The 17,429-nt window shown below is 33.5% G+C and overlaps 2 protein-coding genes across 3 annotated transcripts in view; both read left to right on the top strand.

Moving 5' to 3' along the window:
* Positions 1-3,227: 3,227 nt before the first annotated feature.
* snupn (snurportin 1) lies at positions 3,228-11,267 on the top strand. Of its 2 annotated transcripts, none has more exons than XM_051099010.1 (9): positions 3,228-3,290; positions 3,586-3,750; positions 3,860-4,040; positions 5,827-5,931; positions 6,399-6,495; positions 6,602-6,699; positions 7,228-7,305; positions 7,390-7,470; positions 10,543-11,267. In XM_051099010.1, the coding sequence occupies exons 1-9, from the start codon at positions 3,244-3,246 to the stop codon at positions 10,837-10,839; spliced, it is 1,149 nt and encodes a 382-aa protein (XP_050954967.1). In that variant the 5' UTR covers positions 3,228-3,243; the 3' UTR covers positions 10,840-11,267. The 2 variants fall into 2 exon arrangements, with proteins under 2 accessions (XP_050954967.1, XP_050954968.1); XM_051099011.1 differs by having other exon boundaries at positions 3,262-3,445.
* Positions 11,268-16,117: 4,850 nt separating this feature from the next.
* The window catches only part of ptpn9a (protein tyrosine phosphatase non-receptor type 9a), a 26,698-nt gene continuing 25,386 nt past the window's right edge, over positions 16,118-17,429 (top strand). The window contains exon 1 of the mRNA XM_051100030.1: positions 16,118-16,664. Within this exon, the coding sequence (XP_050955987.1) occupies positions 16,632-16,664 (33 nt within the window). The 5' untranslated portion in view covers positions 16,118-16,631. The remainder of the gene's footprint in view (positions 16,665-17,429) is intronic.

Here is a 17,429-nt window from a genome sequence, read left to right on the forward strand (position 1 = left end):
CCGCGGTCAAGTAAACAACTGAAACATCTGACCAATAGAGTGTTGTCAGTTTCTGGTGAACTACAAACAAATATGATTTACTGTAATAACTCAAGTAGATAGTGTACAGTGATTTGTTGCCACTGCGTGACAAACACTACGCCAGAAGGCGGCGGATGGCTCGGATACCCTATCTGCCATTCAGACATATACAAATCTAACGATTTTTGTGGGGTTATTTGCAGCATTTGTACACGTGAACGTATAATCCATTAAAATGTAAATTTTAAATGATTATTAGTTTGAAACCCGCCATGGGAGTCTCTTTAAAAAAGGTTTTAAAAATTATTTGTGTCTAGCAATCACAAACGGCTGTGATTGGTTCATCCTGATTAGCGATGAGAAAACTAACAGATACCACGTGATGTCGCCATTCGTTTCTGTCTGAATAATAAGAATTTATGCACAGCGGTGAAGATTTAAAATATGATAAATATTATTAAAGGTAACGCCTGAAACGCTAGTCTCACTACGTACAGTCAAAAGTTGACTACATTAGCAGTCAAAAGTTTTTGAACAGTAGGACTTTTAATGTTTTTAAGTCTCTTCTGCTCACCAAGCCTTAATTTGTTTGATCCAAAGTACAGCAAAAGCTGTAATATTGTGAAATATTTTTGCTGTTTAAAATGTAATTTATTCCTGTAGTGTCACATGATCCTTCAGAATCATTATAATATGCTGATTTGCTGTTTAAGAAACATTTATTTTTTTTATTATATTTAAATTCTTTGAAATTTCTTAAATTCTTCTTAGAATCTTTGGATTCTTTGATAATTAGAAACAGCCAAAGATCAGCATTTATCTGATTTTGTTTTTCTTTTTTTTTTTCTTGTCTTTTTTGTTTTTGGTGAAGAAATTATATAAATTATTATTAGCAAGGATGCTTAAATTGATCAAAAGTGATTATAAAGACATTTATGATGTTACAAAAGATTTCTATTTAAGATAGAAATAGAAGTTTTTCAGAACTTTTTTTTTTTTTTAAATTTGCTTCAAGGTAACATACAAAAAAAAACCAAGTAAACAACAATAAGAAAAATCTTAATAAAATTCCAAGAAGTCCAAATAGCAGCATAATAAACACAATAAACAAATTGACAAAAACAGAGAAAAAAAAAACAAAAATAAATAAAAATAAAACACAATACAAAGGGCTTAATCACCAAAAAATACCTTCAAAAGATTACATAGTTTAAGGGCTTTTTTATGACGCGTAAGTTTTAAAAATTTGAAGAAGATCATTAAATCTTTCTGAAAAAGTGAGAAATTGGGGGGGGTTATTAAAGAATCTGCATTTATGAATAAAATAATTGGCCAAAATCACAATATTATTCACCAAAAATTCGACATCACAATTCCGACAAAAGGACAAATATTTTACAATTTTAAAATCAAAGTCAGGTATCACATATTTCAGACTTAACCAAGTAGAGATGTCATCCCAGAGTTTCTTAGAGAATTTACATAAATAAAATAAATGTTCCAATGACTCTATGTCTGCTTCGCAAAAAGTGCACTCATTACAATCCATATTAAATCTATGTCTGAGAAACTCATCACAGGGATAAATATCATTAATAATTTTAAATTGAACTTCTTTTACCTTCGGTAGAAGTGAAAAAGAGAGAAATCTTGTTCTAATTTGAACCACTTTATCTTCTGGAAAATCAAAAACAAGAGTTCTCTTCTTTACTTTAGAAGGGATAGTCTGTGTATTTACAAGTGCTCTTAAAACCTTATTTTTACAGCTCTGCTCTGTAAAATTTACACCAGAGATAATCAGATTACCTAATCTTGGTATCACAGGAAAATAACACAATGCACCTTTAATTAACTGCACCAAACCCGCAGGGACAGCTTTCAACAAAGATGCATATAGTTTCTGAGTACAAATAATATTATATTTTACACAAAAATCATCATAACTAAGGAAATTTCCACACCCATCCATTATATGTACAATGGACCAGACGCCTTTGTCCATCCAGTCCTGAAAATACACAGATTTTCCCTTAATAAGGATACACTTATTACTCCACAAAGAACAACTGTGTGGTGAAAAGTTGTGTTTGTATATTAATTTCCAATATAATAATACCTGACTATGAAAAGATGATAATTACACTTCAACTTAGATGGCTCAAAATCACACCTTAAAAGGAAATCAATGCCCTCAAAAGAATCAAAAATTTTAGAAGAAAAGCTAAACCAAACAGAATTTCTAGAAATCTACTCAGCTGTTTTTAACATAATAATAACAATAAATGTTTTTTTGAGCAGCAAATCAGAATATTACAATGATTTCTGAAGGATCATGTGACTGGAGCAATGATGCTAAACACTCAGCATTGAAATCACAGGAATAAATTACATTTTAAAATATATTCAAATAGAAAACAGATATTTTAAATAGTAAAAATATTTAATATTTGTGACCCTGGACCACAAAACCAGTCTTAAGTCGCTGGGGTATATTTGTAGCAATAGTCAAAAATACACTGTATGGGTCAAAATTATTGATTTTTGTTTTATGCCAAAAATCATTAGGAAATTAAGTAAAGATCATGTTCCATGAAGATATTTTGTAAAATTCCTACTGTAAATATATAAAAACTTAATTTTTGTTTAATAATATGCATTAAGAATTGTATTTGGACAACTTTAAAGGGGATTTTCTCAATATTTAGATTTTTTAGCACCCTCAGATTCTAGATTACAAATAGTTGTATCTCGGCCAAATATTGTCCTGTCCTAACAAACCATACATCAGTGGAAAGATTATTTATTCGGCTTTCAGATGATGTATAAAGCTCAATTTGGAAAAATTGACCCTTATGACTGGTTTTCTGGTCCAGGGTCACATATAATACTTCTGCTTTTGCTGTATTTTGGACCAAATAAATGCAGGCTTGGTAAGCAGAAGAGGCTTTTTAAAAAAACAAAACATTAAAACTCTTACTTTTCAAAAACTTTCTTCTATTTCCTCTGTTTTTGTAATGCTTTTATTTTGCCTTTAGAACTGAGATGTTGCAAGGAGACGAACTAATGCAGCCTCTTTTTATAGTGTATGGATTTTTAACAATTATAATTGATGATTCGTCACAGTAAATCGAACATTTAACCACAGCAAAATGATTTTAAAACGAAATTTTCAGCAATCGGCGAAACTCAGCGATGAATTTCGGTCGGCCGCGATGACGTTTGATGACGTCAGCGCGCCATTGCGTTTCAACGCGTGTTTCTCTGCAGAAGTAGGTGTTTGTGTATTTCGCTGTTGTGATTTTCCAATTCCGTACTGTATTTCTCTTACTCTTTTAAATCATGACTAAAGAATTTTAAGAGCAGCTTTGATGGGATTGTGATCACGTGTTTCTGCCTGCGTTCCCTGCCTGCACTTGGTTTATCTGTACGTAATGTTTGTTTTGTGTTTGTTTATGAGTTCTGTTTGCTTTTGAAAGACCTCATTACTCCTAAATACATTAGAGACACCTGTCATGTCATACAAGTGTCTCAAGAAGATTTAAACTCCTCTCTATTTTGTCACAGGACCACCATGGATGCTCTGACCCAGGCTCTCTCCTCCAGCTTCTCTGTTTCCAGAGAACCAAACAGCACTTCTGCTCCTCATCCACGCCTGGCCCAGTACAAGAGCAAATACAGCGTCCTAGAGCAGAGTGAACGGCGCAGGAGGTTCCTGGAGCTGCAGAAAGAGTGAGTTTACCTTCTACAAACACCCAGAACACAAGAGATGCTGCTTATCAACCATCTACAACAGTTTATTTTGATGCAGTGACACTGATAGAATATATTATGTTGGCAGGAAGAGGCTAAACTACGTGAATCACGCCCGTCGACTGGCTGATGGAGACTGGACTGGAGCTGACAGCGAGGATGAGGAGAATGAAGAGAAGAAGAGTAAGCAGCAGCTGGAGAACAGCGCTGATGAAGAAGGGATGGAGATCGAGCAGAGGAAAAAGCTGCCGAAGTATTATGCCAATCAGGTGCTTAAAAACACATTGTCAGTCAGTTGCATAAAGCAATCTTAACGTACCACAAACAGATACAAGTACAAATAACTTGTATTATGCCTTTTAACGAAATGCTTCTTACATAATCATACGACTTACACTACCAGTCAATAGTTTTTGAACAGTAAGATTTTTGATGTTTTTTAAAGATATTGTGTAGTAATATTGTGAAATGTTTTTACTATTTAAAATAAGTGGTTTCTGTTTGAATATATTTTAAAATGTAATTTATTCCTGTGATCACAGCTAAATTTTTAACATCAGTACTCTAGTTTTCAGTGTCACATGATCAAAAGTGATGATGAAGACATTTGTAATGTTACAAAAGATTTCTATTTCAGACAAATGCTGTTCTTCTGAACTTTCTATTCATCAATAAACCTGAAAAAATTTAAATCTGCTGCTTTTAACATAGTAATAGTAATAAATGTCTTTTGAGCTGCAAATCAAAATATTAAAGTGATTTCTGAAGGATCGTGTGACTGGAGTAATGATGCTAACATTTAGGTTTGAAATCTCAGGAATAAATTACATTTTAAAATATATTGAAATAGAAAGAAGTTGTTTTAAATAGTAAGAATATTTTACATTTTTACTGTTTTTGCTGTACGTTGGATCAAATAAATGCAGGCTTGGTGAGCAGAAGAGACTTTTTTAAGAAACATTACAAATCTTACTGTTCAAAAACTTTTGACTGGTAGTGTATATACGTATTTTATAATAAAATCTACCACGTTTACACTTAAATCAGTGCTTGAAAATGATGATTTTATAATAAAAGTACTACAAAAGTGATATATTATAATGTTGTCTGGAAAGATACACTACCAGTGAAAAGTCTTTGAACAGTAAGATTTTTAATGTTTTTTAAAGAGGTCTCACCAAACCTGCTTTTATTTGATCCAAAGTACAGCAAAAACAGTAACATTTTGAAATATTTTACTATTTAAAATGATTGTTTTTTGTGATTTCAAAGCTGAATTTTTAGCATCATTAGTCACATGATCCTTCATAAATCATTCTAATATTCTGATTTGCTGCTCAGAACATTTATTATTATTATTATGTTGAAAGCAGCTGAGTAGAAATTTTTCAGGTTTCTTTGATAAATAGAAATTTCAGAAGAACAGCGTTTATCTGAATTAGAAATCTTTTATAACATTATAAATGTCTTTATCATCACTTTTGATCAATTTAAAGCATCCTTGCTAAATAAAAGTATTAATTTCTATAATTTCTTTCTCAAAAAAATTATACTGACTCCAAGCTTTTGTATGTGTATAATGTTACAAAAGCTTTTTATTTCAGATAAATGCTGATCTTTAGATCTTTCTGTTCATCAAAGAATCCTGAAAAAAGAAGTACTGAACTGTTTTAAATATTGGTAATAATAATAATAATAATAATAGTAATAATAAAATGTTTCTTGAACAGCAAATCGGCATATTAGAATGATTTCTGAGGGATCATGTGACACTGAAGACTGGAGTAATGATCCTAAAAATTTAGCTTTGAAATCACAGAAATAAATTACATTTTAAAATATAATTAAATAGAAAACAGTTATTTTAAATAGTAAAATTACTTCAAAATGTTACTGTTTTTGCTGTACTTTCGATAAAATAAATGCAGACTTAGTGAGCAGAAGAGACTTCTTTAAAAAAAAACATTAAAAACACACTTTTGACTAGTAGTGTAAGAAAAAGTCTTTTAATAGAAAAGTCGTATTTTATATTTCTGTTGTATTTCTGTTCTCCAGCTAATGCTGTCAGAGTGGTTGGTGGACATCCCTGCAGATCTGAGCTCTGATTGGCTGATGGTGGTTTGTCCCATTGGAAAGCGTTCCCTCGTTGTTGCCTCCAAGGTTTGGATGTTTTTCCATCCATCATGAGATCAGACATACACTAACATTTAAAAGTTTGGGTTTAGGAATTTAAAAAATGATATATGGATACTTTTATTCAGAAAGGATGCATCATTTATAATATTAAAAGAGTTTCAATTAAATGCTATTCTCATGAATTTCCTATTCATCAAACATTCCTGAATTAAATGTATAAGTTTTTCATAAAAATATTGATCAGGTGACACTAAAGGCTGGAGTTGATGCTTAAAAATGTAGCTTTGCATCACAGAAATAAATTACATTTTAAAATATATTCAAAAACAAAATTGTTATTTGGACTGTAAAACCATAGTAAATTTTTACTGTATTTTTTTTATCGAATAAACGCAATCTTGCTGAGCATTTTTTAAATATTTGTGTATATATGTGTGTATATAATGCAGTATTTTCTGTATAATTTTTCATATTAATTATTTTATCCTTAGGGATCCACATCATCTTACACCAAAAGCGGCTACTGTGTCAATCGATTCCCTTCTCTCATTCCTGGTGGCAACAGACACAACTCTGCACTAGGAAAAGGTCTGCACCTCTGCACCTGTTTTATATATTCATCACACTAGAGTGTGCTAGAGCGCTGCAGTTCTGAACCATACCGGAAAATAAGTGACACATATCTTTTATATAGATTACACCATCCTAGATTGCATCTACAGTGACGTAGACAGAACATACTACATCCTGGACGTCATGTGCTGGAGGGGACATCCTGTGTATGACTGCTCAGTGAGTGATCTTTTCCTCTATTGACATTTATATAAACTTTTGTTTGTTTGCCGCACCAAATGAGTCATACATTTAGTTTTAGATGTATCATTATTGTTCAGTTTTTGTTTATTTTTGAAGAAAGTTCATATTTTTATTCACCAAGGAGACATTAAATTGGTGAAAAGTCAGAGTAAAGACATTTATAATATTACAAAAGATTGCTATTTCAAATAAACGTTGTTCTTTTGAACTTTCTTGACACTAAATATTAAGCAGCACAGCTGTTTTTCAATAAATGTATCTTGAGCAGCAAATCAGCATATTAAAATGATTTCTAAAGTATCATGTGACACTGAAGACTGGAGGAATGATGTTAAAAATTCAGCAGAAATAAGTTTTGAATGGTAGAGGATGTAAATGAGCTCTGTTCTGGCTAACCGCTTTGCATGTGGAATTCATTTTCATAAATTGTTCTGTATTAAATTTCTAGTTTGTTTCCACAATTCTTTTCTTACAATGAAAGCGTAAACTGATGTATTTTTACAGACAGAGTTCCGGTTTTACTGGCTGCAGTCTAAAGTGGAAGAGGTTGAAGGTCTTTCTGAAATTTCCAAGATAAATCCTGTAAGTGAGCAAATTACTGCGTCTGTAAATGAGGCTGAACTTTGAGCTGAAGTACTTGGTTCATGTTCTGTTCTCTCTCTGCAGTTCCGATTTGTGAGTCTGAACAGCATCAACTGTTCTACAGAGTCCATCCAGACGGCTCTTGCACATGAGTACACCTTTACAGTAAGAACATCCATTATTTGACATGCTGTGTCTATGAAATAACACTGACTGGGCTGACATAATGGGATACAAGGGGGCTTTTACCAGCACAATTATGTAATTTACTAGAAACATACACTGTTTTTACATATTTCTGCTTCAAATGTATTTATTACGCTGGCTTGAGATCCGATCTGCTACTTAAGCTTCTTCATCTTCTTTAGCTGCTGCTTCTTACTATTATTCTTAGACTACATTTGTCACTAGCCGAGTCTAGAAACTAGAATCATGCTAGTAACATGCTACTAACTTGCTAATCATGTTTAAACATGCTAATAACTTGTTAATCATGCTAAAAACATGCTAATCATATTACAATAATGCTAGTAACTTGTTAATCATGTTAACAACTTGTTAGTAACTTATCATGCTAACCACATGCTAATCATGCTCTAATAATGCTAGTAACTTATTAATCATGCTAATCATGTTACAATAATGCTAGTAACTTATTAATCATGCTAACAACATGCTAATCATGTTACAATAATGCTAGTAACTTGTTAATCATGCTAACAACATGCTAATCATGTTACAATAATGCTAGTAACTTATTAATCATGCTAACAACATGCTAATCATGTTACAATAATGTTAACTTGTTAATCATGTTAACAACATACTAGTTACTTGTTAATCATGCTAGCAACATGCTAGTAACTTGTTAATCATGCAAGCAACATGGTAATCATGCTACAATAATGCTAGTAACTTGTCAATCATGATAACATGCTAATCATGCTACAATAATTCTAGTAATCATGCTAGCAACATGTTAGTAATTTGCGAATCATGCTAGAAACAGGGTAGCAACATGGTAAAATCATGCTAGTAACTTGTTAATTATGTTAGCAACATGCTAGTAATTTGTTAATCATGCTAACAACATGCTAATAACTTGCTAATCATGCTAGAAACAGGCTAGCAACATGTTAGTCGTGTTAAAATCAAGCAGTAACTTGTTAATAGTGCTAGCAGCATGCTAGTAACTTGCTGATCATGATAGAAACAGCTTATCAACATGCTAATCATGCTATAATCAAGCTAGTAACTTGTTAATCATGTTAGAAACATGTACGCAACATGCTAATCATGCACAAATCATGTTAGTAATTTGCTAATCATGTTAGAAACAGGCTAGCAACATGCTAATCATGGACGCAACATGCTAATCATGCACAAGTCATGTTAGTAATTTGCTAATCATGTTAGAAACAGGCTAGCAACATGCTAATCATGTTAGAATCATGTTAGTAACTTGCTTATCATGTTGGAAACAGGCTAGCCGTATGTTAATAACTTGTTAATCATGCTAGTAACTTACCAATCATGTTAGAAACAGCTTAACAAAATGCTAATCATGCTAGAATCAAGTTAGTAACTTGCTAATCATGTTAGAAACAGGCTAGCACCATGCTAATCATGGACGCAACATGCTAATCATGCACAAGTCATGTTAGTAATTTGCTAATCATGCTAGAAACAGGCTAGCAACATGCTAATCATGTTAGAATCATGTTAGTAACTTGCTTATCATGTTGGAAACAGGCTAGCCGTATGTTAATAACTTGTTAATCATGCTAGTAACTTACCAATCATGTTAGAAACAGCTTAACAACATGCTAATCATGTTAGAATCAAGCTAGTAACTTGCTAATCATGTTAGAAACAGGCTAGCAACATGCTAATCATGGACGCAACCTGCTAATCATGCACAAATCATGTTAGTAACTTGCTAATCATGTTAGAAACAGGCTAGCAACATGCTAATCATGGACGCAACATGCTAATCATGCACAAATCATGTTAGTAATTTGTTAATCATGTTAGAAACAGGCTAGCAACATGCTAATAACTTGTTAATCATGTTAACCAAATGCTAGTAACGTGTTAATCATGCTAGACACAGGCTAACAACATGTTAATCATGTTAGAATCATGATAGTAACTTACTAATCATACTAGCATCATGCTAACTTGCTTATCATGTTGTAAACAGGTTAGCAATATGCTAATAATTTGCTAATCATGTTAGAAACAGGCAGCAACATGCTAATCATGCACAAATCATGTTAGTAATGTGCTAATCATGTTAGAAACAGACTAGCAACATGCTAATAACTTGTTAATCATGTTAACCAAATGTTAGTAACGTGTTAATCATGCTAGAAACAGGCTAGCAACATGCTAATCATGTTAGAATCATGCTAGTAACTTACTAATCATGTTGGAAACAGGCTAGCAATATGCTAATAACTTGTTAATCATGCTAGTAACTTGCTAACCATGTAACAACAGCTTAGAAACAAAGAAACAGCTTAGCAACATGCTAATCATGTTAGAATCAAGTTTGTAACTTGCTAATCATGTTAGAAACAGGTTAGCAACATGCTAATCATTCACAAATCATGTTAGTAATTTGCTAATCATGTTATAAACAGGCGAGCAATGTGCAAATAACTTGTTAATCATGTTAACCAAATGTTAGCAACATGCTAATCATACTAGCATCATGCTAGTAACCTGCTAGTCATGCTAAAATCATGCTAGTAACCTGTTAATCATACTAGCATCATGCTAGTAACCTGCTAATCATGCTAAAATCATGCTAGTAACCTGCTAATCATGCTAAAATCATGCTAGTAACCTGCTTTATGTCGTTCCAAACCTGTAAGAACTTCGTAGAAAATAGTAAGGACTAGTAAGAACTGTAAGGACTGTTTTTGTCCTTACTACCTTTCTGGGCTTTGAACGTGTCAGTTGCGTTGCTGTCTGTGCAAGTTTAGAAAGCTGTCGGATTTCATCAAAAATATCTTAATTTGTGTTCTGAAGATGAACGAAGGTCTTACTGGTTTGGAATGACATGAGGGTGAGAATTACTGACAGAATTTTCTTTTTTGGATGAACTATCCCTTTAAGGAATTTTTTAATATACTGTACACACATGCTCCTAAATACTATTTTTGGTCGCTTATGCGAGTAAAATGCTCAGCCCTGGCATAGCTGAACTCAAAATGTGTTCCTCTCTTCTAGGTGGACGGGCTTCTTTTCTACCACAAGGAGACCCACTACACCCCTGGCAGCACGCCGCTGGTCGGCTGGCTCAGACCCTATATGGTTGCAGATATCTTGGGTATCGAGGTGCCACAGAGTCCCCTCACCAACAAGCCTGATTATGCCAGCCACCAACTTCAGCAGATCCTGGAGCACAAGAAAACCTCTACTGAAGTTCGACCGGCCGACCAAAATGGCCGATATGAACTGGAACACCTGTCCACACCAGAGACACAGAACTCTCACAGCGCTCAGAAAGAGAGCATGGAGGTCTGAGAACTTCTGCATGAATTTTTTTTTAGAGAGCACTTTTCACAAGCATCTGTATGACCGTGAAGATGATTTCATTTCAGGAGAACGCAGATGTCAGTGAGTTTTTAATTGCTGCCTGTATTTAAAATTGCAATTCAGTTCTAAGTAACTCAGATGGAACTTTTTCTGTAACCGTAATCGCAAAAAAGAAACTGTTCTGCTTTTTTTTGCAGATATTATTTTAAGAAACATCTAGGTAAACCATCAAGCTCTGCTGATTTCACCTACTGTGTTTAGTCATGCATCTTCATTGGATTTTATATATAGCTTTTTAATTAAATCTTTTCTGTAGAAGATCAGATCATTAAGATTTAGCTGGTGGATAAACCTATGAATAATTTTTTTAAATTTGTGTTATGACTTCAATAAAGTTTTACTGTCTGTTTAGTTTATTCCTTTGTCTAAAATATTTTTTAATGTCACTTATAAATGCACACTGATGAAAGTTTTGGGTCAGTAAATTTTATTTTATTATAATAAATATATATATATATATATATATATATATATATATATATATATTATTATTATTATTTTTTTTTTTTTTTTAAGTATATTTTATTTACCATTAAATTGATCAAAAGTGATTGTCACAGATGTTTAAATAAATGTCTGTTCATCAAAAAAAATCAAAATCATGCTTTCTACAAAAATAAGCAGCACAACTGTTTTCAACATTGATAATAAGAAGAAATGTTTATCAAGCAGTAAATCAGCATAATACAATAATTTCTGAAGGATTAATTTACACTTAAGACTGGAATAATCATGATAATAATTCAGTATTGCTTCTCAGGAATAAATTGTAAAAAATGTTATTTTAAAATTGTAATAATATTTCACAATATTATTTTTTTTTACTGTATTTTTTATCGAATAAATACAGCCATGGTGGACCAACTTCTGAATGGTACAGTCCAAAAAAATGCTGGGTTAAAAACACTTGGGTTTCATTCACACGTTAGCTGAAAGATCCCATGACTGATTCCAAAAACTGCCTGTAAACAAACACTGACATTAGAAAACATTTTAATATTAAACTCAGTACAATAACGAATAAAATCCATTTATTTTATGCAAGGCAAAAGGCGTTTCCATCCTGCAAAACAACCACTGCTGACGCAGCACACTGATATCTCGTCCTAATGTTGCATTGCGTAAAATTTATAGCACAGTAAAGACTTTATAAATGAAATAAAATGTATGCAAACCTTTAATTCGCTGAAGAAGTGCAAATCGGCGGCACTGAGATCTGCTCTCTCCTGTAGAGGACTCAAAAAGCCTGCGCTGTGACTGTAACTTAGCAGCTGGGTTGTTTGGTTAGAGACTGGCTCAAGCCAGCGGTTGGGCAGAAAAAAAATAGCCCAGCGTTAAAAATGACCCCGCAACTTAGTTACAGAAAAACTACCCAGCACCTGGGTTAAAAATACTAAAAGTAACCCAATAAAATGACCCAACGGGCTGAACCCAGCATTTGGGTTAAAAAAAAAAAAGAAGCACCTCGGTAAAAATATTAAAAATAACCCAATAAAATGACCCAATGGCAGAACCCAGCAATTGGGTTAAAACAAATAACCCAGCACCTGGATAAAAATATGACAAATAACCCAATAAAATGACCCAACAAGCTGAACCTAGCATTTGGGTTAAAAAATTAACCCAGAACCTGGATAAAAATATTACAGATAACCCAATAAAATGACCCAATGGCAGAATCCAGCAATAGGGTTAAAAAAACAGCCCAGCACCTGGGTAAAATTTTTAAAAATAACTCAATAAATGACCTAACAGGCTGAACCCAGCATTTGGGTAAAAAAAATAATAATAATAAATGACACAACAGGCTGAACCCAGCATTTGGGTTAAAACAAATAACCTAGCACCTAGGTAAAAATATTAAAAATAACCCAATAAAATGACCCAGTGGCAGAACCCAGCAATTGGGTTAAAAAAAAAAAAACTGCCCAGCATCTGGGTAAAAATATTTAAAAAATAACCCAATAAAATGACCCAACAGGCTGAACCTAGCATTTGGGTTAAAACAAATAACCTAGCACCTGGGTAAAAATATTAAAAATAACCCAATAAAATGACCCAGTGGCAGAACCCAGCAATTGGGTTAAAAAAAAAACAGCCCAGCACCTGGGTAAAAATATTAAAAAATAACCCTGTAAAATGACCCAACAAGCTGAAACCAGCATTTGGGATAAAACAAATTTACGGAGCACCTGGGTAAAAATATTACAAATAACCCAATAAAATGACCCAATGGCAGAACCCAGCAATTGGGTTTAAAAAAAATAGCCCAGCATCTGGGTAAAAATATTAAAAAATAACCCAATAAAATTACCCAACGGGCTGAACCCAGCATTTAGGTTAAAACAAATAACCCAGCACCTGGGTAAAAATATAAAAAAAAATAACCCAGTAAAATGACCCAACAAGCTGAAACCAAGCGTTTGTGTTAAAAAAAAAATAACCCAGCACCTGGGTAAAAATATTAAAAATAACCCAATAAATGACCAAACAGCATTTGGGTAAAAAAAACCCCAGCATTTTTTAGAGTGTAGTTTATATCAGATATACAATTATTATAAAATAATATTATAAAATAATTAATATATAAAACATTCTTTTATATGTACAGACAAAAAACAATAACAAGGGTTTTTAATTACTAAATAATGTCTCATTTCTATTGGCTTCATTGCAACAGTTTTAGCTTTGCTAAGGAAATGCTGGCATCATCAAAATCTCTTACGGTTGAATGTCAAACAACTCACACACAAATGTGCAGGCGGTTATAGTGAGGCTGCTTTCGTTGATTTAAAACCACTAGGTCACTTCCCGCAGAAAACCAGAGCGTAATCGGAGAGTTTAGTTATTAGTCAGTAGCTGCTTTCCAGGAACTCACAGCACCTGTCAGCCCAGATCAGACTTCCCGGATCACTCAAGAACGACCTGTCAATCAATAAAGTACATCAACAGCCTAGGCCTACTCAAAACATAAAGTGTGCGAAGAATGCTGTCTGGTTTCTGAGATGTAGTCATGATTCGCAGCTTCTCAAATCCTGTTTTGCCTGACTTTAAATTTTTTTTGTGAGTATAATTTAGTGCTATGATGGGTCACTGTGAGTGTGAATTTCCTTTCAGAAAGTGAAAGCACTTGTGTGCATTTTTCCAGCATGATGTCATCATGCTCTCTTGTCAGTCATTCTAGCCCATGGAAACCCGCCCACAGGAAGCTCTTTGTTGTTTTATCGGCTCAGTTTCTTGGCAGATTTTCTTGCATCAGGTTTTAAAAGAAAGATTCTTATGCCCTTGCGCCCACAATGAGATCTGTACAGAATGGAAACATTCAGTAAAATAAAACACTGACATCAGATATTGCTCTGATCAATATTTAGCTGTAGTTTAGGAACAAAATTGACCACAAAAAACTAAATGTTTCAAAATTGGTTGGTTCCCAATACACAGATACGCACAATTAACTAGAAATAGTGAGCAACAAGGTACTTAAATATTTTATTCTCAATATATATCTAATTATTCTAATTATTCTATACCCTATTGGGTGAGAATTACCGTTCATTAGCTGTTCATTAGTGTTCTTGTAATTATGATAGTACATTACAATAATATGATATGACACATTAATTTGCAATATCAAGAAGCAAAATGAGGTGTCGATGAGACCGGAAGCCTGACCCATTAAATTTACAAATGGCCACGCCCACTCTTACAGGAACAAAAAGGTGGATAAGTACAAAAACAATCGGGGTTTTATGTATTAAATTAGAAAACTTACTTTTTAGTCATAAAAACGTTAGAAACGTCATTATTTACATAACTAGGTAATTATGTGCGTGTGTTAATGAAGTTTGATACCTGAATGAATCATTCTTAAATATTTAAAAGTGATTCGTAAATCACTCGGCTCACTTGGAATCATAAGAAATGCAACAAGACACCAATACCTCTATTAAACTAAATATGTATTTCACTCACTAACTTAATAAAATAAATAACACGTAAGTTGGCGCACAGGAACTCACCTAAATACTTAAATAAATAAACAACAACAAGACATCAGTTTATTTTTTAAAAAATCCAAGAAAATAATCCGATTTGTATGTACTAAATTAGAAAACTATACTTTTGGTTAGTTATGAAAACAAAAAAATATGTCATTATTTACAAATTTAAGTAAATATGTGTGTGTTTGTGTGTGAATGACGTCTGATTCGCGAATGAATCATTCTTAAATATTTGAAAGTGATTCGCAAGTCACTCGGTTCACTTGAAATCATAAGAAAATGCAACAAGACACCAATACCTGTATAAACTAAATATGTATTTTACTAAAAAATAACATGTACAGGAACTCATCTAAAAAATTAAATAAACAACAACAATAAACTTCCGTTTATTTAAAACAAATGCAAGAAAATTATCCGCATTTTATATATTAAATTAGAAAACCTACTTTTGGCTAGTTATAAAAACATTAGAAGAATATGTCATTAGAAGACATCAGATTCGCGAATGAATCATTCTTAAATATTTGAAAATGATTCGCTCATTTGGAATCATAAGAAATGCAACAAGACACCAATACTTGTATTAAACTAAATATGCATTTCACAAACTAACTAACTAAATTAATTAATTAATTAATAACACGTAAGTTGGCGCACAGGATTTCACTAAGAAATGCAACAAGACCTGTATTAAACTAAATATGCATTTCACTAAAAAAATAACAGGTAAGTTGGCCTACAGGAACTCGTCTAAATACTTAAATAAATAAACAACAATAATAAACATCCGCATTTTGTGTATTAAATGAGAAAACTTACTTTTAGTTAATTATGAAAACAGAAGAGTATGTCATCATTTACATAACTAAGTAAATGTGTGTGTGCATGTGTGTGTGAATGACGTCTGATTCGCGAACGAATCATTCTTAAATATTTGAAAGTGATTCACAACTCAGTCGGCTCATTTGGAATCATAAAATACCTGTGTTAAACTAAATATATCTTTCACTAGAAAAACAACACGTAAGTTGGCGCACACGAACTCATCTAAATACTTAAATAAATAAACAACAAAAAAAGCATCTGTTTATTAAAAAAAGAATGCGTTTTTGAACCAGTTCACTGAGCAGTTCGAACGAACCGATTCGCCACAAAGACTCGGACTCCTCAAGGTTTTTATGAATGGAGAGGAGGAGCGTAGTTCAGTTTCCAGTTTTCCATTGTGGCCAGCAGAGGGAGCGTCATCTTTCATCTTTCACTGCTGTTGCTTTTCAGGAGCGTCTGATCTTCATTCGACTTCTCACGTTATAGCGTCTTAAAGCTCCCGGATGACGCGGAGCCGATCGTTTAATATAATACCAGACCTCCAAACAAACTAACCAGCCTTCGACGGAGTTTCGACGGAGCACCGTGATGAAATTCTCGCTTCGTCACACAGGCGGGCGGACCGAAGCTCCGCTGGAGCACCATTAGTGTGTAAAAATATTTATATGTGGATCCAACCGAACCAGGACCGGATCATGAACGCGTCGCTGTGTCGCACGCCGTGCTGAAGTGGCGGGCCGCTGAAAACGGCGCGACTCTCGCGTTGCTGCTGCTGCTGTTGCTGTTAGCCTGATCGCTGCTAACGGGCCTAAAAACCCAGTCTGATCTCTACGGTCCGATCTAAACAGCTGTGTGAGCTTTAATAAGGTCCTCCAGCGGGGAGAGCAGAGGATGGCCGGCCGCCTGAGCGCTGAGGAGGAGCAGGTATGAAATACCGTCACAATCCGGTTAACCCTGATTCTCTATTCCAGCGGTTCTGTTGCTAAGCAACCCGGGACACTGTCCGGTTGACTAGAACACCCTTACAGTGGTTTACCGTGGTAACTTTAGTTCAGACCAGAGGTTTTTTTTTTTTACTATAAGGTGGGATCAAATTCTGAATAACGTTACTTTTTAATTCAGTTCAATACAGTTCGACAAAACTTGTCACACTTGTCAAAAATTAATATGAAAACATAAGTTTTAAAACTGTATATATATGGACAGAATTGGTGCAAACTGCTGTCCCACAACCGAAAAACTCATTTGAAAAGCAGTTAAGTATTCAAATCTTAGATGTTTAACTTTACTAAGATCCTTCTATTATCTATTGAAACCCACAATGATATTTAACATATGAGTAAGCTTAATATTAAATCATCATTTAGTGAGTACCTTCAGTTGGGAGGTGGCTGTCCCGAACCCTAACCCTTATTGAAATCATTTTTGCATTTTATTCCTTAGTTGTTTTTAAAAGTGTCTTTTTGATTCTTTAAAAAGTGAAGAAAAAAATGTTTATATTTTCTTTGTAAATTGTCCTGCATTTTCATGTCACTACTGAACCAGTGTACGTGTTAGTCCATTGGCTAAGACTGATTTTTAACTACACCCCTACACTAATTTTTAACTACAATCATTTATAATCATGAAATATTCATGTGTTCCTTTCTCTCATAGCTACATGTTGAGTAGATTTTGATCGATTTGTGG

This window comes from Labeo rohita, chromosome 25, assembly GCF_022985175.1.
Source record: "Labeo rohita strain BAU-BD-2019 chromosome 25, IGBB_LRoh.1.0, whole genome shotgun sequence".
In the NCBI taxonomy this organism is placed as follows: domain Eukaryota; kingdom Metazoa; phylum Chordata; class Actinopteri; order Cypriniformes; family Cyprinidae; genus Labeo; species Labeo rohita.

Coding starts and splice junctions, on each gene's coding strand:
- snupn (XM_051099010.1), top strand. CDS start 3,244: ATGACGTCAGCGCGCCATTGCGTTTCAACGCGTGTTTCTCTGCAGAA. Junction 4,041..5,826: donor CGAAGTATTATGCCAATCAG/GTGCTTAAAAAC, acceptor TCTGTTCTCCAG/CTAATGCTGTCAGAGTGGTT. Junction 7,306..7,389: donor AAATTTCCAAGATAAATCCT/GTAAGTGAGCAA, acceptor CTCTCTCTGCAG/TTCCGATTTGTGAGTCTGAA.